Source organism: Chelonia mydas, chromosome 1 (assembly GCF_015237465.2).
Source record: "Chelonia mydas isolate rCheMyd1 chromosome 1, rCheMyd1.pri.v2, whole genome shotgun sequence".
Lineage (NCBI taxonomy): Eukaryota > Metazoa > Chordata > Testudines > Cheloniidae > Chelonia > Chelonia mydas.
The window spans coordinates 343,707,365-343,731,674 of NC_057849.1; the positions used below are offsets into that span (position 1 = coordinate 343,707,365).

The window sequence follows — 24,310 nt, forward strand, 5'->3', positions numbered from 1 at the left end:
ACCAACTCTCTCATGTAACGGATAGTTTGAGCCTATTCTTCAGTTTTGAATGGAAGTATCCAAAGCTTGAAAAGATTTGTTCTATGCTTGCTGGACACTGATGCAATTTTTCCCAGCTTCCTGATTTAAACCGGGTTTAAGCCAGTATTTACCAGCACCCTGTCCTAAAACAGTTTTTCCTTGGAAAACTGCCAAAATAAACAGATTAAAATATTAAATAAATTTGCTTCCCATGATGATTCTAGTAAAAAAGTCTGATCACATCCACCCATACTGGCTTCTCAGTTGCACTCAATCAGTAGGGCCGTATCACATGACTTATGTGCCCTTTGGAACCAACCAACACAAGTCAAATATCCAATACTCATAAGCCGCTGATGCATAGTCTAACCATGGACTATAAAAGTTATTCAGGTTAGTTGAGAATAATGAATACCAAGAAACCCTTAATTTGCTCAAAGACAATTTGTGAATGGAAAAAAGGATCTTAAAAACTCAAATTATTCACTGCAAATTATTTCCCCAGTTCAGGTTACAAACCGGCATTATTTAAAAAAATAAATAAATAAAAATCCCCCCCGCCCCCAGCTTGGCAAGCACTTGATCAGTGTAAGTGCTGCTTTGAGTATACACAGGATGTTGCTGAAACTCTAAGTTGCTGCCAGGGTTTGTTAGGCCGATGGTCAACCAAGAGTTGAAGTGGCTCATGGCTCAGAGCCAATTACTTTTATTATCGAACCAACAGGACAAACCAGATTACACCCAAGGGGTTTGGATTTGCTCATCGGTCATGAAACAAGCCTCTTATTCCAGGTTCGTAAACTACGTTGCAGCTTCAACACAAGTTGATGCACTACGGGTATGTCTACATAGCAAAGAAACAAACCAACCAAACCCCACATCAGTGAGTCAACTGGGTCAACTGACTCAAGCTCACACTATGGGGCTAAAAATGGAACATTTATACTGCTATTTGTAGCCCTGCAGCACAACCCCGACCGAGTCAGTTGACCTGAGCTCTGTGACTCACTAACATGGTTGTTTTGTTCCCCCACGCCATGTCAACGTACCCTCAGTGACTGCCATAGAGAGTTAAGTTCTCAGATGGTCACAAGAAAGGCGGTGAGGAAGGCAGGGGAGACCGTAAAGGATTTTCTGTTTTTTCTATCCTTCAATTAGTTCCTCCCACAAAGTCATAATTACCCAGTGTATAACACTGTACACGTAGGAGTTGGGATTCTATTCCTTCCTCTGCCGTTCACTCATTGCACAGCCTTAGGCAAGATAACGTCTCTCTGTCCCAGTTTCAAGTACTTTAAGCTCTACGGACGGAGTCCCACAGAACTGCTCGATGGTATTGATAAAAAAGGGCCAGTAAAGAGACACTGCTCCTTACTACCAAGTCGAGGTAAAGTGCTTGCATTTCAGTGGTGTTTGCTGCCCTGGCTAAGAGTTTATATAATGAAATTCAACTCAGAGGGAAGACTGAGAACATAGTAATGGCCAGACTGCGTCAGACCAACAGTCCATCCAGCCCAATATCCCATTTTCTGAGGGGTGGCCAGGACCAGGTGTTTCAGAGGGAATGAACAGAACAGGGCAATTTCTCAAGTGATCCCTGTCATCCAGTTGCAGCTGTTGGCAGTCTGAGGTTTAGGGACACAGAGCATGGGCTTGCATCCCTGAACATCTTGGCTTACAGGTCCATCAATTGCTATCCTCCATGAATTTATCCAATCCTTTTTTGAGCTGGTTATACTTTTGGCCTTCACAACATCCCAAAGCAATGAGTTCCACAAGCTGACTGTGTGTTATGTGAAGAAGTACTTCCTTTTGTTTGTTCTAAGCTTGCTGACTATTAATTTCATTGGGTGATCCCTAGTTCTTGTGTTATGTGAAGGGGTAAATAAGACTTCCCTACTCACTCTCTCCACATCATTAATGATTTTATAGACCTCTATCATACCACCCCCCCCCCCCCCCCCCTTAGTCATCTGTTTCATAGAATCACAGGACTGGCAGGGAGCTCAAAAGGTCATCTAGTCCAGTCCCCTGCACTCAAGTATTAGACCATCCCTGAAAGGTGTTTGTCCAACCTGCTCTTAAAAATCCCCATAAGCTGAACAGTCCCAGTCTTTTAAGTCTCTCCTCACATGGAAGCTGTTCCAGACCCCTAATCATTTGTGTTGCCCTTTCTGTACTCTTTCCAATTCTAATTAGGGTTATCAATGAATCGCAGTTAACTCACGCGATTAACTCAAAAAAAATTAATCGTGATTAAATAAAATTGTGATTAATTGCAATTTTAACTGCACTGTTAAATAACAGAATACCAATTGAAATTTATTAAATATTTTGGATGTATTTCTACATTTTCATATATATTGTATTGTGTTGTAACTGAAGCCAAAGTGTATATTATTTTTTTACAAATATTTGCACTGTAAAAATGATAAATGAAATAGTATTTTTCAATTCACCTCATACAAGTACTGTAGTGCAATCTGTTATGAAAGTGCAGCTTACAAATGTAGATTTTTTTGTTACATATCTGCAATCAAAAACAAAACAATGTAAAAATTCAGACCCTACAAGTCCACTCAGTCCTACTTCTTATTCAGCCAATCGCTAAGACAAAAGTTTGTTTACATTTACAGGAGATAATGCTGCCCGCTTATTTACAATGTCATCAGAAAGTGAAAACAGGCATTTGCAATTCACTTTTGTAGCTGGCATTGCAAGGTATTTACTTGCCAGATATGCTAAACAATCATATGGCCCTTCACGCTTTGGCCACCATTCCAGAGGACATGCTTCCATGCTGATGACCCTCATTAAAAAAAGAATGTGTTAATTAAATTTGTCACTGAACTCCTTGGGGAACAATTGTATGTCCCCTGCTCTGTTTTACCCGCATTCTGCCATATATTTCATACTATAGCACTCTCGGATGATGATCCAGCACATGTTCGTTTTAAGAACATTTTCACTGTAGATTTCATAAAACACAAAGGTGGTACCAATGTGAGATTTGTAACTGACCCAAGGTTTAAGAATCTGAAGTGCCTTCCAAAATCTGATCTGAACGGGGTGTGGAGCATGCTTTCAGAAGTCTTAAAAGAACAACACTCCAATGCGGAAACTACAGAACTCGAATCACCAAAAAAGGAAAATCAACCTTCTGCTGATGGCATCTGACTCAGATGATGAAAATGAACATGCGCCGGTCTGCACTGCTTTGGATTGTTATCGAGCAGAACCCATCATCAGCATGGACGCATGTCCCCTGGAATGGTGGCTGAAGCATGAAGGGACATATGAATCTCTAGCAAATCTGGCACATAAATATCTTGCAATGCCGTCTACAACAGTGCCATGCGAACACCTGTTCTCACTTTCAGGTGACATTGTAAACAAGAAGCGGGCAGTATTATCTCCTGCAAGTGTAAACAAACTTGTTTGTCTTAGCGATTGGCTGAATAAGAAGTAGGACTGAGTGGACTTGCAGGCTCTAAATTTTACATTGTTTTATTTTTGAATGCAGTTTTTTTGTACCTAATTCTACATTTGTAAGTTCAACTTTCGTGATAGAGACTGCACTACAGTACCTGTATTACATTAATTGAAAAATAGTATTTCTTTTGTTTTTTTTTTTCACAGTGCAAATACTTGTAATCAAAAATAAATATAAAGTGAGCACTGTACACTTTTTATTCTGTGTTGTGATTGAAATCAATATATTTGAAAATGTAGAAAACATCCAAAAATATTTAAATAAATAGTATTCTATTATCAGTGTGATTAATTGTGTGATTAATCACGATTAATTTTTTTAATCTCTTGACAGCCCTAATTCTCATATATCTTTTTGAAATGGAACAACCAGAACTGCACACATATTCAAGGTGCGGGCATATCATGGATGTATACAATGGCATTATGATATTTTCTGTATTCTCTAACCCTTTCCCAATGGCTCCTAACATTATCATCTTTTTTGACTGATGCTGTACATTGAGCAGATGTTTTCAGAGAACTATCCACAATGGCTGCAAGATCTCTTTCTTGAGTGGTTACAGCTAAGGCCTTGTCTACACTGCCACTTTACAGCACTGCAACTTTCTCGCTCAGGGGGGTGAAAAAACACCCCCCCGAGCGCTGCAAGTTTCAGTGCCGTAAAGTGGCAGTGTAGACAGCGCTCCCAGAGCTGGTAGCTATTCCCCTCATGGAGGTGGGTTTTGTTTGGTTTTTTTTAATACCACTAGGAGAGCTCTTTCATGTTCAAGCCCTGCATTGCTAGTGAAGACATGCCCTAATTCAGGCCTCATCATTTTGTATATATAGTCGGGATCATGTTTTCCTATGCGCATTACTTTGCATTTATCAGCATTGCATTTCATCTGGCATTTTGTTGCCCCGTCACCAGGTTTTGTTAGAGCTCTTTGTAACTCACTGCAATCTGCTGGAGTCATTTTACACAGTATGTGTACACTGCATTTAGACACCCACAGCTGGCCCATGTCAGCTGGCTCAGGCTGCGGGGCTGTTTGGGATCGGGCTTGTCTGGGACCCTCCCACCTTGCAGGGTCCTAGAGCCTGGGCTTCAGCCCAATCCTGAATGTCTACACCACAATTAAACAAACAGTCAGCCTGAGCCCCTTAGCCCAAGACACTTAGCACAGTCCAGCCACAGACTCTTAATTGCAGTGTAGACATATCCGTATTGTCTGCAAACTTTGCCAACTCACTGTTTACCCCTTTTTCCAGATTATTTATAAGTATGTTGAACAGTGCTGGTTCCAGTACAGACCCCTGGAGGACCCCGCTATTTAAATCTCTTCATTTTGAAAACTCACCGTTTATTCCTACTCTGTCTCCCATCTTAAACCAGTTACTAATCCGCGAGAGGATCTTTCTTCTTATCCCATGACTGCTTAGTTTGCTCAAGAGCCTTCGGAGAGAGACCTTGCCAAGGGCTTTCTGAAAGTTCAAGTACACTACGTCCACTGGATCATCCTCGTCCACGTTCGTTGACATGCTCAATGAATTCTAGCAGACTGGTGAGACGTGATTTCCCTTTACAGATGCCATGCTGACTCTTCGACAACACACCATGTTCACATGGGTCTGATCATTCTGTTCTTTACTATAGTTTCAACCAGTTTGCTTGGTACTGAAACTAGGCTTACTGGCCCATAATTGCCAGGATCGCCCCAGAGCTTTTAAAAAAAAATTGGCATCACATTATCTATCAGTCAGCCATCTGGTCCAGAGGCTTTATTAAGTGATAGGTTACACACCACAGTTAGTACTTCTGCAATTTCATATTTGAGTTCCTTCAGAACTCTTGGGTGAAGACCAGCTGGTCCTGGCGACTTCTTACTGTTAAATTTATCAACATGTTCCAAAACTTCTATTGACACCGCAATCTGGAGCAGTTCCTCGGATCTGTCACCTGAAAAAAATGGCTCATGCTTGGGATAACAAGGTTTTGGTTTCAGGAAGGTCACTGCAACCTGATGGAAGGCAGGTGAACTCCTAATGGGACTTCTGGAAGAGCTGCAACAGGTTGCAGTTAGTCTGGAGATAGTAGAGGAACATTTGCCATCTAATCACCTAATTTTAGGCGCATTGTACAGAAGAGGCCAAAGAGAGACCTTTATAGTGGTATTTTCAAAAGGACGCTCATGGTGAATGTTTTGCAGCCACACCTCAGCAAGCTTTTCACTAGCGTGGTCTGCATCCTCCTCTTACTCTCCGCAACCCAGGAGAGGTGAACCATCCATTTTAAAGTGTTTTGCCGCTGCATGACTCACTGCTACACACAGCTCTGAAACTGCCAACACCACTGAAATCGACTAAACCCTCTTTTACAACACAGCCTGATAAGAGCTGAGTGTGTGGTGTGTGTAACCCACCAATAATTATGCAAGGGATTAGTACTGCTTATTAAACACAAACAACCCTCACCCCAGACAGTCCCGAGCTAGTTAAAACCTACGTCCACTCTCTCAGCGAAGAAGGCTCATTAAATCAGATGTGAGATCTAGTCCAGCCCCACCTCTGACCTCCTATGACTTCGGGCGAGTCATTTCGTCTGTGTCTCAGTGTCTCCGTTACGTGGCAATAGCACTTGACTTCACAGGGCTATTATAGGATTTAATTAATTCACATCTATCAAGCACTTGGGAAGTCTGGATGGAGATGCTGAAGAGTGTGACGTATTATTCCTCAAACCACAAATTGGCAGCTGGAGGAGGTCAGACTACTATTGTTAATAGAGGATTAATTAACTTTCAACACCATCCCACCCCTTTGAGGGGGACATTATTATTTCCCTTTTAACACAGAGGAAATGAAGACTAAAGCAGTGAGATTCCCGCTGTGGCCTGGACAAGTCAGATGTCAGAAGAAGATCTATCTAACTATAAAGTTCACCTCTCTCTAACTGGTAGTTGAGAGGAATCCTGTAAAGAATGGTTTAGACCAGAGGTTCTCAACCAGAGGTCTGGGGCCCCTAGCTGGCCACGAGCAGGTTTCAGGGGGTCTGCCAAGCAGAGCCAGAATTAGACTCGCTGGGGTCCAGAGCAGAAAACAGAAGCCCCACTGCCTGGGGCCGAAGCCCAGGGCCCTGCGCCCTGCCACCCGGGGCTGAAGCCGAAGCCTGAGCAAAGTAGCTTTGTTGGGGCCCCTGTGGCATGGGGCCAAAGGCAACTGCCCTGCTTGCTACCCCCTAATGCCAGCCCTGGCTTTTGTATGCAGAAAAGCGGTTGTTGTGGCACAGGTGGGCCGTGGAATTTTTGTTGCATGGGGAGGGGGAGGGGAGCATAACAAAAAAGGTTGAAAACCCCTGGTTTAGACTAATGACATGCTATGTTCGGAACGGAAACTAATTCCACCCCAATCCAGTCACTGGACCAAGACCTTTAGCGTTTTGAGGAACAGCTCAAGAGCCTCCTACAAAATCTTTCCACTGTGGGGGGGGGGGGTGTGTGTGTGTGTGGGGTGTGTGTGTGTGGGGTGTGTGTGTGTGATCTCTCTGAAAGCATCAAGCCTGGTGAGCATTAACAAAAAAGTGACAGAGCCAGCAGTGCGGTTAACCTGGAGACGAGCTAGGTTCTCAAGGAAAACATTTGCACTACAACACACAAAACAGAGAGCACAGTCCACAGCTAGAAAAAAAGATTTCTGAAATCAATGAAACAACGAGCTCTCATGAGATGCGAGAGTTATGTCTCTATAAGGGGATCCTTTGAAGTAGGTCTATCGTCTTGCTAGAAATCCTATCTGCCCGACTGTCTGAGCAGTAGTTTCATAGAGAAATGCTTGTTCAGTCACTATGGATTGTTTTTAGTGACAGTAACTTAGGTGGGGGGAGTCGTGCAGAGGGAATAGTTACAGAGCGATCAATTAAGCAAGAGAAGGAAGATAACAAAGGCTAAAAAGGAAAACTGTGGCCCACTAATTTATTACACCAGGCAACCCCAGACAAATACACATATGAATCATAACCAATAGGAACAAGCCTGGAGCCCAAATCACAAATTTACAACAGGGATGGGACCAGATGATAAACCCCACTGAAGGGAGAAGCCTTGAGCAGGAGATTTGACAGCCCTGCCTGCACTTCTTGATGAGAGATTCTGTAAATTAGAGGGCAAATATAGTACAGTCTACAGAGTCCTACAGAGCAGTCAGCTGGCTGATGCCATTATCTTTAGTGTAGTGGTGCAGCCCTCAGGGACTTCCAGTCCCAAAATTCAATAAGTCATCTTGATAGAAGGCAGCTCTCCATAGGCTTCCCTCAACTGTTTTTAGTCACGTATGCCCACTCTGGTTTTGTACGGTTTCCCATTTTGCCCCAATGCCTGAATGAGCCTTATTCAACACAGGTCAAAAACCCACCTGTACTGATCACCACACGCACCGGGCTTGTTCTCTTTGTACTGTACCATAACATGCCAGTCTGTGTCCTCAGATTGTTAGCAGCCCTCTAGGGGAGAGATGTAGTAGTTTAACACCGCTCGCCTGACAAAAGCATCTGACTTTGTACTTACCAGTTGAGCAAAACTAAACACTTCTCTTGCTCATGTTTTACCCCTGTTTGAACATCCCCAAAATCATTTCCAGAGCAGATCTTTTAGAAGAACACCCAATCTTGATTTTAAAATGATCACTGACAAAGAATCCACTACAGCCCTTGGTAAGTGGTTACAATGGTTAATTACTCTCACTGTTAAGCGCATTGTTTGCTGCCATCCTCTCGTTAGTGAGGAGGTGCAGCCTGCAAAAATGACAGGTATACAACACTACATTTCAATCCGAGTAGAGGCAGTATGCATACTGGGACCTGTCATCTCCATAGGCTGAAACTCTTATAATACCAGCGAGAGGCTGCACTCAATTTTATGGAAATTAAGTGCAAGTCCTCAGACTCTTGGAAAGTAACCAGTTTGATCTTCAGCTGGAGTATTACTAGTTACCCAAAACTACACAAATTTGATTCATCCTTTTACTCGATTTTTCCACTTATCAGAACCTGTGGAAACAGTCATAGCTTGGAATGTCTCTGAGATATCTAGGCACTCAGCTTCGTCCCACTACTTCCAGGAAGTTAACAAGGAAAATATTTGTTCTCTGTCACAAAGGCTTAAGAACGTACTAGCCCATAGAAAATTTGGAGCAGCAAGATTGTTAGACTGGTCAATTCTACAACTGCTGCCTAGGTCCTAAGTAGTAGTAAAAACTGACCGGAATACTGGAAAACTTACCGGAAACTCAAGTTGCACTGCTATTCCTTGGAAACTCTGAGCAGCAGCCAAGGACTTTGGGGGAGGATGGACCACACACAGGCGAGAAGAGCCAACCACAAGCCAAAGTCAATACAGGAGCACCACTATAGGTAAGTTTGTGTCACGACTTCTGTGTAAAGGTCCACCTTTCCAAGTCTTCTGTAATCAACATGCTTAGTTGGAGTCTTTTGAAATCTGATGTGTATCAGAAAGGTGCAGGGTAGGCTTAATGACCCAATGTTGAGGTTATTTGAGCTAAGGGTTGCAGAGATTACATCCTCCCCCCGCAAAATTAGTCATTTTTCAAAAAGTTTCTAGGTAGGTCCCCTTCTCCCCCTGAGCCAGAGATTGGTCTCAGTCAACTGAGTTTTACCCATGGCACCCACTAAATCTAAGGGGGACTCAAACTGAGAATGGTATTTAAGAAAATGTAAACTTGTGCGTGCACAAGCGCCAGTACGGAAAAATGGTTACAGGGTTTTCATTCCCTTCATTTTATGTTTTAAAGCTTAACTCTTGTAAGTTCTCTAAAATCCAATCGGTTATTCGGATTGCTCTAAAATTTGACTTGCCTTATAGGGGGCATGGGTAGCATTAGTGATCCAAATGTGGTGTCATTTGACGGCGGGGTTCCCAAGTTCCCTACCCAAAACAGTTTCCTGCTGCTGCTGGGTCCTGTTAAACTAGTGACTGGATGAATCAGACCTCTGAAACTGATGGGCATGAACTCACCCTTCAGTGAACAAAACTAAAGATAAATTAATCACAAGCCCCCACCCAAGACAAAAGGAGTTTTAGACTGACTGGCTGGATGTTGCTATGATCTGAGTCATGGGTGGCAATTTTATTGTGGGTGGAAAGGAATCTGGGTATTTATGGAGGAAAACTGGACATGACTGCTTGCTGGGAGGGGAGTGACACTAGGAGGCGGAGTGGGGGAATAGGGAGAAAGGGGAAAGGTGTCAAGGGAGAGGAGAGGGGTTGAGGGCTCAGGTGAAGGAGGTGCTGGGGCTAGAGAGAGTGGAGCAGTGGGACACTGGGAAGAGAGACATGGAAGTCAGTGGCGGGGAGAACAGGGGCAGGGGCACCTGTCAGCCCCAGTCTCCCATCCCATGTGTGCACTCAGATCTGAGGGGTTCTTGCCTCTCTGGGAGTCTGAGTCCCTTCGCTGCCCCCATATATGTGCCAGGATCTATCGGGGTTGGACCCACCTCATGTGAGCCAGACAGGTTCTGGGGAAAGGCTTACCCTTTTGGGAGGGACTGAGACCCCCTCCCTGAGCCCATGTAAGTCAGGATCTGGGGTAGTCCTGCCTCTTTGGATGAGGAGCTGTGAAGAGGTATACTTCATGTGTATCACCGGCACTCAAGCACCCAGGAGGGGGACGGGAACACCCACTGAGATTAATGGAGCAGGTCACAGTCTCAGAGCTATTGTATTCACCTCCATGGGGTGTTCTCATTGAGCTGAGAAGAGCACATTGAGGTGAATGGGCCATTTCACACCTTTCAGAGCCTGCAATGCTGCAGATGGAGGTGTAAAGGAGGCCTTGCTCTCCATCATCTCTATCTTCCTGTGGCCTGGTCTACACTATAAAGCTAGATCGATGCAAGGCAGCTTACAGCGACCTACCTGTGCATGTGTCAACACTCAACTGGTCTCCCATTGATGTAACTGCAAATTGCCTCATTAAGCTGACTGACCCCTGGTCTACACTGCAGAATTACTCCGGTATAACTACATCGCTCAAGAGCGTGAATAAGTCACACCCCTGAACACAGTTACCAACCTAAGCACCCGTGTAGACAGTCTCTCACGGAGGTGGATTCACTAAGCCAACAGAAGCTCTCACCCGTCATTTAAAGAGTGTCTCCATTAAAGCGCAGCAGCTGCAGGGATGCAGAACTGTCAGCGTAGCTGTGCCCTGAGCAGCCCCATCTCCCCGAGCAGCACAGAGCCACTGCCAACACACACAGGTTGACGCAGTGCGAGTGCACATGATCTGAACCGCCCTCCAGCAGCTGTCTCACAATGACCACTCTGGTCACCATGGTGAACTCCGCGGCCCCTGGGCCGCGTAGCCTGGAAGCTCCCGGGGCCGCGTAGCCTGGAAGCCCCCCTCCCCTTTAAAGCCCTGCAAATTTCTGAAATTCCTTTCCCTGACTCAGCAAGCACACCTCCGAGCTCTCCTTTGTTGAGTGCAACTGCCAAGCTGCCCATGCTACACACTCCAAACACTGGATCTCCTGGGCCTGTGGGGACAAAAGGCTCTGCAGTCACAGCTCCGGACCAGTCACAGAAACGTCGACACCTACGAACAGATTCCTCAGGGGACCCAGGAGAAGGGATCAGGAGCAGTGCTGCATGGAAGCCGAGGAACGCAGCAAGCATATCAGAACGCCAAAAAGAGATGCATGCCATACTCAGCTAAGGCCCCCGCAAGTCTTCCCTGCACATCCCCGTGGATACCTCCAAGGGGCCCAAGTCACAGAGCCCTGCCGGGAACAGCGAGAAGGTGGTGGTGGAGGAGAATGAGGAGTTTGGGGGACAGACGACTGGGGGATCCAGCTGCGCAACGAGCCAGGACCTATTTTTGACTCCACCGCAGTCCAGCCAGTCGGGCATGGGCGAGCCTGATGCAGGGGAAGGAACCTTGGGTAAGTGTAAATTTTCAATTGCAGGGATGGTGCCCCCAAAGTAGCAGGACACATTTCTGACTCAATAATTTACTTGAGAGGTAGTGGTACAACCAAGAGGGACAGTTGGTACCTGCTTTTCATTCCCCACTAGAGAGTTAGGCGGGAGAGAAAGGGGCATTTGGAGCAGTTTGTCTATGGACACAGGGATGTCCCTTGAATCCTCCTGCGAGATCGACGAAACTTTCCTGAAGGCACTCTGCAATCCTCTGCTGAAGGTTTCTAGGAAGGGCTGCTTTATTTATTTCTTCCTCCCACACTACTCTGCAATAACTTCAGCAGGCACCATTGCTGTACCCAGGCTAACAGCATATGGGGCCAGGCAGCTTCTGGATACCAGCAATAACTCTGCTCTCTCTGCCTTTGTTACCCTCAGCAGTGAGATACCAGCTAAAAAATCAACCCCGCCTGTGGAAAATGGCACCAGTATTCAGTGTCAATGTCCTATACTAGTAGATTGATGCAACCAGCCAATTCCCTCCTCATTGCCCCAGCCCCAAGTGGGCAATACTCAACATGGCTGGTGCTGCGACTGGTGCCGTACACAAGCAATCCCAAGCAGAAGTGAGAACGTAGTACCTAAAACTTTAGGTGAGCAAGAGGAGTGAGTTTGGCAGCTTAAGTTTGGGTAGTGAACAGAGTGACAATGGTACCTCTGGATGTTTTATCTGCAGCTGCTGCCATTGTGGCCTTCAGGGGCTCCCTCTCCACACCCATGGAACAGCCAAGCCAGATAAAGAAGAGATAGAAGACGACTTGGGATTTCATGTTCAGTGAAATCTTGCAAGCCAGTGCTGGGCTGGACTGTGATCACAGGGCCTGGGGGAATGAACGTTGTGGACAGCTTGGAGAAGGCAAGAATGGAGAGAAGAGAGATCCAGGAGTCCGAGTATGAAAAGCAGAGGGAGATGCACCAGGACATAACAGGGCTTCTCAAGCAGCAAACCACAGATGCTGCAGGCTCTGGGGCACCTGCACATTCAACAATCCCAGGCTCATGTGCCTCTGCAGCCCACTGTAAAAACTCAATACAGAGACCACCCTAAACCTCCCTCCAGATTCCATGTGGCATCAGGGGTCACTGAACTTCCCCCACCACTCCACCCTGGGGGACATTAAAGACAATCACAGCTTCACATACATTGACCCGTGAAAGCCATGGTTGTGTACCTACATGAACATAAGTGTTCTTTCCTCTTCATAGGTTCTGGTCTCAAAATTTATTAAGTTTTTAATGTATTTGTTTTAAAACAGCATGGGGTTGGTTGGGTGGTTTGTTTTTGTAGATCCTTTTTACAGAATAAAATTCTATTATTTGGAACATAATCCATCTTTATTAGTTCACAACACATGCTGCTGAGTGCCCAGCAGTTCTGAAAGCGGCCAGTTACCTGTTACTGCACACAACTCATAGGATCAGTCACAAACAAAATTAATAGGTGCATTGACAATGTTATATTCCTACATGCACAGCAACCACCACACAATTCCTACCAGGCCATAAAAAGAGCAGGGCCTGGTAGAGTATACAACACGTTACTGTGGCTCACTGTTAAAAATGGTTTTTCACAGCCTCCCTGAGCCGGATAGCTCCGCGTTGAGTTCTAATAACCCTTGTATTTGGCTGTTCAAATACAGTAGACAGCCACTTCACCTCCGCCCTCCACCGCAGAAACTTTTCCCTCTTTGCTTCTCAGATATTATGCAGGACACAGCAAGCAGCTATAACCACTGGGATATTTTTCTCACCAAGGTCCAATCTTGTGAGTAAACAATGCCAGCGTCCCTTCAAATGACCAAAAGCACTTTCAACTATCATTCTGCACCTGCTGAGCTGGTAGTTGAATCCTTCCTTGGTGTTGTCAAGGTGACCAGAATATGGCTTCATGAGCCAAGGGAGAAAGGGGTACGCTGAGTCCCCAAGAATCACTACTGGCTTTTCAATATTGCCAGCGGTAATCCGCCAGTCAGGAAAAGGAAGTCCCTGTTTGCAGCTTTCTGAAAAATCCTGCATTCTTAAAGATGTGAATATCATATGCCTTCCTTGATCAGCCCACACTGATGCCGGTGAAACATCCCTGGTAATCCACCAGGTTGCATAACCATAGAAAAGTAGCCCTTTCTGTTGACGTACGCTGTGGCAAGGTGGTTTGGTGCCAACAGAGGGACGTGTGTGAGGTCTATCGTCCCTCCTGCAGTTTGGTATCCCCACTGCTGCAGATCCACCCATACACCATGTCCTGCACACTGCCCAGAGCCACAGTCCTGCATAGCAGGAGACGATTAATGGCCCACCACACTTGCATAACAGCAACCCCCACGATGGATTTTCCCGACTCCTAATTGACTCCCAACTGACCGGTAACAGTCTGGAATTGCAAGTTTCTACAGTGCAACTGCCACTCACTTCTCCTCTGTCAGGTAAGTTCTCATTTTGGTGTCCCTGCCCTGCAAAAGGGCTGGTGCAAGCTCGGCACACAGATCCAGGAATGTGGCCTTATGCATCCGAAAGTCCTGCAGCCACTGCTCATCAACCCAAACCTGCTTTAGGATGCGATCCCACCAGTCAGTGCTTGTTTCTCAGGCCCAGAAGCGGTGCTCCACCGTCTGCAGCTGCCCCATGAACGACACGAACAACCTAGACTTGGTTCTTGCTATGTCCCACTGCAACCTGTCCTCCAAAAATCATTACCAATCCTTACCCCATCTACTCAGTTCTTCTTGTGGATCTTCAAATACTGCAGGACCGTGCATCCTGTGCTTGCTACACTCATGACAGTAGTGCAGAGCTGTGCAGGCTCCATGCTTCTGTCCGAGATGGCAGACAGCGAGGAGTGTGCCAAGGGTTTATGGGATTTTGAAAAAAGGTACAAAAATGATGGGATACAGATAATATTATGCTATGGAGACAGTTGCAAACTTGGGAAATTGACCCAGTGTTCCCTTTTACCACTGTGCAGCTCATTTTGGCCCCATCATGCATTGCCAAAATTTCCCAAAAGACCACCTGCTGGATCATGGCGAATTGCAGTGAGATATCTGCCCATGGGCACTGCACTTCATTGACACAAGCTCTCCTATTGAGTATGTGCATCGTTGAAACACGGAGCCAAGAACACACACAAGTGATGTATTACCTGTGGCAGCTGTATGGTGATGTAACTTGAGTTGACATAAATTTGTATCATAGACATGGCCTGTTTAAAGGACAATGTGCTCTAAAATCTGCACATTTGCATGACTTTTCTTGAAATGTGCTATGCTTTATGGGAGTACACAGCAAGGTTAGTGACCCAAATTTCAAAAAGTTTTTGGGTGGACTTTTCTTTGCACCAAGCTAGAGAGCAAACTAGTGCTGTGATGTGGGTCAAAATGGTCTCAATCGGTAAGTTTTACCCAAAGTAGCGCATGGCACCCACTAAGTCTTTGAGGAACCCAAATTGTGAACAGTATTTAAGACCATGTTCACTGCTTTGCTTACATAGATGTGTAGTCTGGAAGAATAAAGTGTGTATGCATCAATAAAGAGAAAAGGCATGAGAGGATTTCTATGCAGCCACTTTATGCTTGCAGGAGTAGTTTTAGGGAACATGCCAACACCACTGCCCACGGTGAACATCCCACCACTGATGTTTCAAGCCTGAACCTTTGTTGACCTGTGCAATAAATATGTAACAACCTACGTTGCTTGATACGAAAAGATGTATGTTTTGTACCCTCTGATGTGAGCAAGGGAAAGAGCAGCATGTGTATCTTCAAGATCCAGTACGCATCTTTTCAATGCCTCCACCATTTAGCGTGGGTACATGTACCATGCGGACTGAACCTGGAGTGTATAAATAATTTCCCATCAGCTATTGTCAGCTCCAGGGTATAGAAGAAATCCTGAGGGTGAGTGAATGGGTTGTAGAAGGAGGTGAAGAGCTTGCACATTTCAGCAACTGGTGTTGGGAGAGTAAAAGTGTGTGTTACTGGGGTGCATTAGAGCATTGCTGAAAAAGGGTAGGATTAAGGTTTCCTGGGCATCCTTAACTGTGGATTTCCTGATTTTTAGAACTTTGAGATTTACTCAACTCAGCACTCTTAACAGGTCGACATACTACCAAGGAAACGTCACTCTTTATGAATATAGCTTTTTTGCCACTGAATTAGAATATTGGTCTGTTGAGTTAAAAATATCATCACACTACAACAGGCCCCAGCAGAGACTAGGGGCTATTAAAAGATTACAAAATGGGCCAAGCGGATGGGGGAAACAGTAGGCAGGATAAAAGTTTTAACACAGGCCCATGTGACATTATCATAAGCAAACTAGGGAAATGTGGGTTAGATGAAATTACTAGAAGGTGGGTGCACAACTGGTTGAAAGACAGTACTCAGAGTAGTTATCAATGGTTCGCTGTCAAACTGGAAGGATTTATCTAGTGGGGTTACTCAGGAGGTCAGTCCTAGGCCCAATACTATTCAATATATTCTTTAATTACTTCAATAATGCAGCGGAGAGTATGCTTACAAAATCCGCAGAGGACACCAAGCTGGGAGGGGTTGCAAGCACTTTGGATAACAGGATTAGAATTCAAAACGACCTTGAGAAATGGGAGATTTGGTCTGAAACCAACAAGATGAAATTCAATAAAGATAAGCACTTAGGAAGGAAAAAATCAAATGCATAACTACAAAATGGGGAATAACTGGCCAGGCGGTAACACTGCTGAAAAGGATTTGGTGGAGGGCATAGTGGATCACAAAGTGAATATGAGCCAACAATGTGGTGCGGTTCAGAAAAAAGCTAATATTCTGTTGTGTTTTAACAGAAGTGTTCTATATAAGACACAGGAGGTAACTGTCCCACTCTATTCAGCACTGGTGAGGCCTCAGCTGGAGTAGCGTGTCCAGTTCTGGGTGCCACACTTTAGGAAAAATGTGGACAAATTGGAGTGACTGCAGAAGAGAGCAACAAAAATGATCAAAGGCCTAGAAAACCTGATCTAGAAGGAAAGGTTAAAACACACCCGGGCACATTTAGTCTTGAAAAAAGATGTCCAAGGGGGAACGTGGTAACAAGTCTTCAAATATGTCATATGCTGTAATAAAGAGTCAAGTCAAAGTTTCCCCAAGCCAATGGCTCATTGGGCTGATGCGTTTAAGGCACGTCAGTTTCATAGCCAACAGTACACAAGGACACAAGTACAATGTGGCCAGCATCACATCTGACTGCCTATGACTGCCCTAATCCAATGGATCAGATACCCATTTTGCAGTTGGGTGAACTGGAGGTGGCCCTTCTGTGTAAGATCACGCAAAACTCAAAAGTCCCTTGAAGGTAGGACAAGATGTCGTCAGCTTAATCTGCAGCAAAAGAGATTTATTAGATATTAGGAGAAACTTTCTAACTATAAGGATAGTTAAGCATTAGAGTAGGCTTCCAAGGGAGACTATGGACTCACCATCACTGGCCAACCTGTTCTTAAAAACCTCCAAACACCTCTCACAGATGGTCTAGGTTTAATTTGTTCCTGCCTCAGCACCAGGGGCTGGACCTGATGACCTCTGGAGGTCCCTTCCAGCCCTATATTTCTATGGTTCTAACCCATTTCCAACAACCAGGAAGCATTGGGTGCAGACAAGACAATATCCTTGAATCATGACAAGACTGGCAACACTTTATATTGGCTTCTAGCTAGTAGATTTAGCCCTCTGACTAATGTCTTGTAACACCATCCGGACCTGCCTAGCATCAATCCCCTTGAAGATTCAGAAGCCAGGAAATAGTACAGTACTCCAAACTCATTGATTAGTTGAGAGTTTCCCAGCATGTCACTTACAGGGTCCTTAAATGTGGCTTGTAATTGCCATTAGATCTGCCATGTTAGATACAGAGATAGGCTCCAAGAAGTTGCCAGAAAGCTCGGGCCAATACTTCTTGGAAGGGGAGAAGGGAGTCAAATAAGCAGTGTCGAATTCATGCATCTTATCATACAACACAAAAGAAGGGATGTTTATAATCCCAGCAAAAATGAAAACTCAAGAATTTGTCATTCACATTTCCTCCTTTTCAGACATTGCAAAGATTGTGCAAAAGAAGGAGAGTCTGCCTTTCCTGTCCCCCATTAAGGAAGTATGCTTCCCTGTGAATGCTCAGGGAGGAAGAGCAGGTCTTTCTGTTTCAACAGAGCATTTTTGAAAGACAGAAAGACAGAGCCTAGAAAAACTCACTCACCAAGTTGGAATTTTACAGGGAAGAAGGGGAAAAAACAAACAAAAAAACCCAACAACACTATTTAGAAACCTAGTGGAACTTTCTGGGGGCTGCTGATAGTTTGAGAACTTTCTTTGAATACTGAGGAGGGAGGGAAGAGAGAAATCCCTTCAACAATACTTAAAATTAAACAGCAAGACGATATTAAAATTAGGAAAATAGGAGAAAAAAATCACAATATTTCATAGAGTTTGAATAGAACTAATAAAAGATTATGCATCTAAATGTAAGAAAAGCAGAAGTCTGGATCTAGACAGGAGATAATGAAAGACTTTAACCAACACTATAAACTGACAAGACAGAAGAGGAAGTCTGAGTAGAAAAGCATCAACCACAATACAATACATGATCAATACCATGGGTATTTGTAGCAGGTCTCATCAATAAATTTTTGGGGACTTTCATGGGCCAATTTATAATTGTGTATATATTAAGTTTCGCTCTAGTTAATGCATCCGATGAAGTGAACTGTAGCTCACGAAAGCTTACACTCAAATAAATTTGTTAGTCTCTAAGGTGCCACAAGTCCTCCTTTTCCCTATTTAAGATACAAAGCAATTTTTATATTTGTTATAAAAGAATAGATCTGTTAATAAATAGACTAAAAAGAAAAAAAAGAGCCATTACAAAGGAAGACATCTCCCTTACGAATAAACTATTAAGACAAAACCACAACAGCAATCAGCAGAGGAAGTGAAGTCTCCCCCTGCTGTCACAATTCACAGCAGCTGAACAGGGCCAAACTACAGGGGAGCTCCGAATTGGAAAAGTACTGGGGTGGAGTCCTAAAGTAACACGCTGTGACCCATGTCTGTTTATCTTGCTATCAGGGCAGGGAAAATTGCCTATAGTGAGATGCAAAATCAAATCTTTCTTACAATGGTAAGATAATCCGAATGGTTAGACTACATAGCAAAAATTAGTTTGCTTTACTGTATGTCCTCAACTATACATTTTATCTATTTTTAACCACAACTTGCATATTAGCAAAACTTTTTGTTAACTGCTCCTGAATTTCAGATTCTAACTGGTGTAACACAGTGTAATAAAAATCCTTGTATGTCAGTATAGTACTTTAACATGAGGTTCTTAACTCCTGTTAGTAAAAACGTACGTATCACAAAAATCTAGCATTATTACAGAACAAGCAGTATTAACACCAAATCCCTGATCTCACTTCAGACAACACAGATAAGACGAGAAAACATGCAGTTCTTTCTGGAACAAAGAGATTCTTTCCTTTCAAATATTTGGGACTCCTGAAGGCAACAACTAGAAGCCTGGACTCCGACCATATAAGCTGCAGTCTCCAGAACTTGAGGACTCGTCTGCAGGGGCCCGGGTATATTGCATTTCCATGCCCACAGAGCTGGTAAAGATCAGCAGGAACGAGCGCAGGGCTGTTTGCGGTCTAGCGCCACCCCAGATGGCTGCAGTGATCCCTGGGACTCCATAAAGCCCTTTCGGATGCTGGGGGCTGGGACGCCCCAGAGAAACACGAGACTGCTCTGGTTTCAGGCTGGCGAGCAGGGAGGTTCAGAAACCGGAGCCCGGGGCAGGCTGCTAACCAGGAATCTCGCAGGAGAACCAGTGCCCAGGGCTCCCACGTGGAGCCAGCTCGCCCCCCACCCCAACGCAGAGAGGGCCCGGCGCCCCCTCCCTGTCTCCGGAAGGGGCGAGAGGCCGGGCCCGGGTCCGTCCCCGCCCGCAGACACATTCAGCCCCGGCCTGCTGCCCTCCCCGCACGCGTGGCGCGGACCCGAGAAACCCAGCCCCCGTCTCGGCCCCGGCCCGGCGCCAGACCCCGGGGAGGGCGGTGAGTCTCCCGGTGCCGGCCGCTCCGGTCCCGGCCTCCCCGCAACACGAGGCCTCCAGCCGGCCGCGCTACAGGCCTCCGCGCGGGCCTAGCCCTGCTGCCAGGCCTCCTCCGGCGCACGGGGCCCGGCCCGGCTCCGCCCCCAACGCCAGCCGGCGCCGCGCTGGGGCTCGGGGAGCGCCAAGGCCGGCCGCGCCGCTCCCGGCCCCTCGCCGGGGCCGCCCAGGCTCCGCCGCCCGGGTCCCCCTCGCCGCGGCGGCCCCGCGCCATGGCCCGTCCCGGGCTCCCCCCCGCGACCGCCCGGCCCGCGCAGGTCCCCAGGGCCCGCTCCCGGCCCGAGGCCCCGCCCGGTCCTCCAAGGCCCCGCTGCCGACCTCTGCAGCTCCCCGGGCCCCGCTCGCCCTCGCCGAGCTCACCCAGCGCCACGGCCCGGTCCGACCTGCCCCCGGCCCGGCCCCGATCCCCGGCCCCCCGACCTGCCCCCGGCCCGGCCCCGCTCGCCCTCGCCGAGCTCACCCAGCGCCACGGCCCGGCCCGATCTCCCCGGCCCGGCCCCGCTCCCCGACCTGCCCCCGGCCCGGCCCCCGCTCGCCCTCGCCGAGCTCCCCCGGCTCCCGGCCCGGCCCGGCCAACTAGTCTCCCAAATGCTCCCCGGGCCTCGCTCCCCGACCCGGCCCCGGGCCCCGCTCCCCGACCCGCTCCCCGGGCCCCCGCTCACCGATCGCTGCAGCTCCCCCAGCCAGCAGCTCGCCCGCTCCTTGCCGCTCGGGTCCGGGTCGTGGTAAAGCGCCTGGACCGCCTGGTACACGAGCTGCAGGCTCGGCTTCCCCGCGCTGCCCCCGCCGCTCTCCATGGCTCCGGGTCCCGCACAGGCCGCTCCGCGCCCGGCTCCGGCCCCTCAGCAGCCGCCGCTCCAGGCCGCCGCCATCTCCTCGCCCGGCCGTGTCCGTTACCGGGAGGGGCGGTGCCACCCCGAACGCGGCCCCCCGGAAGCGCGCGGCCCGCGCCCCGCGTTCCGCCCGCGCCGCGCTCCCGCCCGGCCGCCGCGGAGCCCGCCCGCCCAGCCAGCCCGCCGCGCGGATACGCGGCTGCGCAGCCAGGGCGCAGCCACCCCCTCGGGCACCGCCCGCGGCGCGCTTCCGGCCGGTGCCCCCGCCACACCTGTCCCCCGCACCCGGAAGTGACCTGCGCTGAGAGGCGGGAAGGAGGCTCCGCCCTCCTGCTCGGGCCCCCTTGCCCAGCCCCCCGGGCCGCTCTTCCGAGTAACCCCCCCCCGGGCCCTGCGACTGCCCCGACCGGGCCCGTCACCTTCCGGGGCAGCGGCCTAGACCCGCTCACAGCCCTGGGGCGCCGCCAGAGCCCCCCCTTCCCAGCCGGCCCTGCTCCTCCCGCCCGGCTGTACCCCCCCGCCCCCCCACCACACCTGGGGCCTGCCCAGCCCCGCTCAGCCCCCCCCCCTCACCTGGGGCCTGCCCAGCCCTGCTCAATCCTCCCCCCCCCCCCCACCTGGGGCCTGCCCAGCCCTCAGCCCCGCTCACCCCCCCCCCACCTGGGGCCTGCCCAGCCCTCAGCCCCGCTCAGCCCCCCCCCCCACCTGGGGCCTGCCCAGCCCTCAGCCCCGCTCAGCCCCCCCCCCCCCCGGGGCCTGCCTAGCCCTCAGCCCCGCTCAGCCCCCCCCCGCCACACCTGGGGCCTACCCAGCCCTCAGCCCCACTCAGCCCCCCCCCACCTGGGGCCTGCCCAGCCCTCAGCCCCGCTCACCCCCCCACACACACCTGGGGCCTGCCCAGCCTTCAGCACCGCTCAGCCCCCCCCACCTGGGGCGTACCCAGCCCTCAGCCCCGCTCAGCCCCCCCCCCCCCCACCTGGGGCCTGCCCAGCCCTCAGCCCCGCTCAGCCCCCCCCCCACCTGGGGCCTGCCCAGCCTTCAGCACCGCTCAGCCCCCCCCTCCTGGGGCGTACCCAGCCCTCAGCCCCGCTCAGCCCCCCCCCCCCCCCCCTGGGGCCTGCCCAGCCCTCAGCCCCGCTCAGCCCCCCCCCCACCTGGGGCCTGCCCAGCCCTCAGCCCCGCTCAGCCCCCCCCCCACCTGGGGCCTGCCCAGCCCTCAGCCCCTCTCAGCCCCCCCCCCACCTGGGGCCTGCCCAGCCCTCAGCCCCGCTCAGCCCCCCCCCCACACCTGGGGCCTGCCCAGCCCTCAGCCCCGCTCAGCCCCCCCCCCCACACCTGGGGCCTGCCCAGCCCTCAGCCCCGCTCAGCCCCCCCCCCACACCTGGGGCCTGCCCAGCCCTCAGCCCCGCTCAGCCCCCCCCACACCTGGGGCCTGCCCAGCCCTCAGCCCCGCTCAGCCCCCCCCCACCTGGGGCCTGCCCAGCCCTCAGCCCCGCTCAACCCCCCCCCCCCCCCCCCGGGGACTGCCCAGCCCCGCTCAACCCCCCACCCCACCTGGGGCCTGCCCGGCCCCGCTCAATCCCCCCCCCCACACACACACCTGGGGTCTGTCCTGCCCTGCTCAACACCCCCCCCAACCATGCCTGGGCCCTGCCCAACCCCGCTCAACCCTCCCCCCCGACCTGGGGCCTGCCCAGCTCCACTTAACGCCCCCCCCCCCCACCTGGGGCCTGACCAGCCCCGCTCAAACCCCCCCCCACACACACACACCTGGGGCCTGCCCAGCCCTCAGCCCCGCTGAAACCGCCCCCCCCCCCAACCCCACCTGGGGCCTGCCCAGCCCCACTCAGCCCTCCCATCCCCTCCAGCCCTACTCAATCCTTCCCCACCCCAATCCCCAACCACACCTGGGGCCTGCCCAGCCCCTCCAGCCCTGCTCATCCCACCCTCCCACTCGAAAGACACCTGGGGACTGCCTTCCCTCTGCCCCTTCCCATCCCCCCAGTTTCCCCACCCCCAAACACACCTGGGAGGCTACGCTTCCTCCCCTGCTCATCCCACCTGGCTGTGCCCTCAAATACTCCAGCGGGCTGCCCTGGCCCCTCCTGCCCGGCTAAAACCCACCTGCCCAGCTCCACACCCCCAAATACCTCTGAGGGCTACCCTCTCCCCCAGCCCTGCTCATCCCACCTGGCTGTGCCCCCCATCCCCAAACACACCTGGGGGCTGTTCTGGGTCTGCCCAATCCACCTAGCTGGCTGTGCCCTCAGTTAAGTGTTTTGCAGCCCCCTACCTTCCAAACACACACGTAACTGGGGGCTGTCCTCCCCCACCACGACTGGAACAACCTCACCCAGCTGTGCCTTCTACCCCTCGGACAAGTCCTGCCCAGCCCCCATGCCCCAAACACACACATCTGGGGGATACCCCACTCAACCCACCCTACCTGGCTGTACCTTCAGTCACATCCTGCCCAACAATCCCCTGAAACACACACACATACATACCTGGGGGCTGCTCTTCTCTGCCCAGGCCTGCCCAGCCCCGCACCCCTTGGGCGTTGCCTGCTCTATTAGGCAAAAACCAATCTCTGCCAGCTGCTAGGCCTTGCCTGCCACTCATCTGGGACTGCTTCTTATCCATATTCCAAGGAGTGTCTTGTTCTTGTCTCAGCTCAGACGAGTGACCCGATTTTAAAAGTCACTTTCTGAATAACGAAAAGGAGGACTTGTGGCACCTTAGAGACTAACACATTTATTTGAGCATAAGCTTTCGTGAGCTACAGCTCACTTCATCGGATGCATACTGTGGAAAATACAGTGGGGAGATTTATATACACAGAGAACATGCAACAATGGGTGTTACCATACACACTGTAACCAGAGTGATCGCTTAAGGTGAGCTATTACCGGCAGGAGAGCGGGGGGGACCTTTTGTAGTGATAATCAAGGTGGGCCATTTCCAGCAGTTGACAAGAACATCTGAGGAACGGTGGGGGGGTGGGATAAACATGGGGAAATAGTTTTACTTTGTGTAATGACCCATCCACTCCCAGTCTCTATTCCAGCCTAAGTTAATTGTATCCAGTTTGCAAATTAATTCCAATTCAGCAGTCTCTCGCTGGAGTCTGTTTTTGAAGTTTTTTGTTGAAAAGGTCTGCTATCAAGCATTCTTACAACTACAATATCCACCTGCTGAAGTGAAGAAACAGATTGACAGAGCCAGAAGAGTATCCAGAAGTCACCTACTACAGGACAGGCCCAACAGAGAAAATAACAGAACACCACTAGCCATCACCTTCAGCCCCCAACTAAAACCTCGCCAGCGCATTATCAAGGATCTACTACCTGTCCTGAAGGACGACCCATCACTCTCACAGATCTTGGGAGACAGGCCAGTCCTTGCTTACACACAGCCCCCCAACCTGAAGTAAATACTCACCAGCAACCATACACCACACAACAGAACCACTAACCCAGGAACCTATCCTTGCAACAAAGCCCGTTGTCAACTGTGTCCACATATCTATTCAGAGGACACCATCACAGGGCCTAATTACATCAGCCACACTATCAGAGGCTCATTCACCTGCACGTCTACCAATGTGATATATGTCATCATGTGCCAGCAATGCCCCTCTGCCATGTACATTGGCCAAACTGGACAGTCTCTATGTAAAAGATTAAATGGACACAAATCAGACGTCAAGAATTATAACATTCAAAAACCAGTCGGAGAACACTTCAATCTCCCTGGTCACAGGATTACAGACCTCAAAGTGGCAATTCTTCAACAAAAAAAACTTCAAAAACAGACTCCAACGAGAGACTGCTGAATTGGAATTAATTTGCAGACTGG

The 24,310-nt window shown here is 49.5% G+C and overlaps 1 protein-coding gene across 1 annotated transcript in view; it reads right to left on the minus strand.

Annotated features, from left to right (window-relative positions):
- TNPO3 (transportin 3) overlaps nucleotides 1-20,588 on the minus strand; it is an 81,204-nt gene extending 60,616 nt beyond the window's left edge. Inside the window, exon 1 of the mRNA XM_037889445.2 lies at nucleotides 20,282-20,588. Coding sequence (XP_037745373.1) covers nucleotides 20,282-20,416 — 135 coding nt within the window. The 5' untranslated portion in view covers nucleotides 20,417-20,588. The remainder of the gene's footprint in view (nucleotides 1-20,281) is intronic.
- Between the last annotated feature and the right edge of the window lie 3,722 nt (nucleotides 20,589-24,310).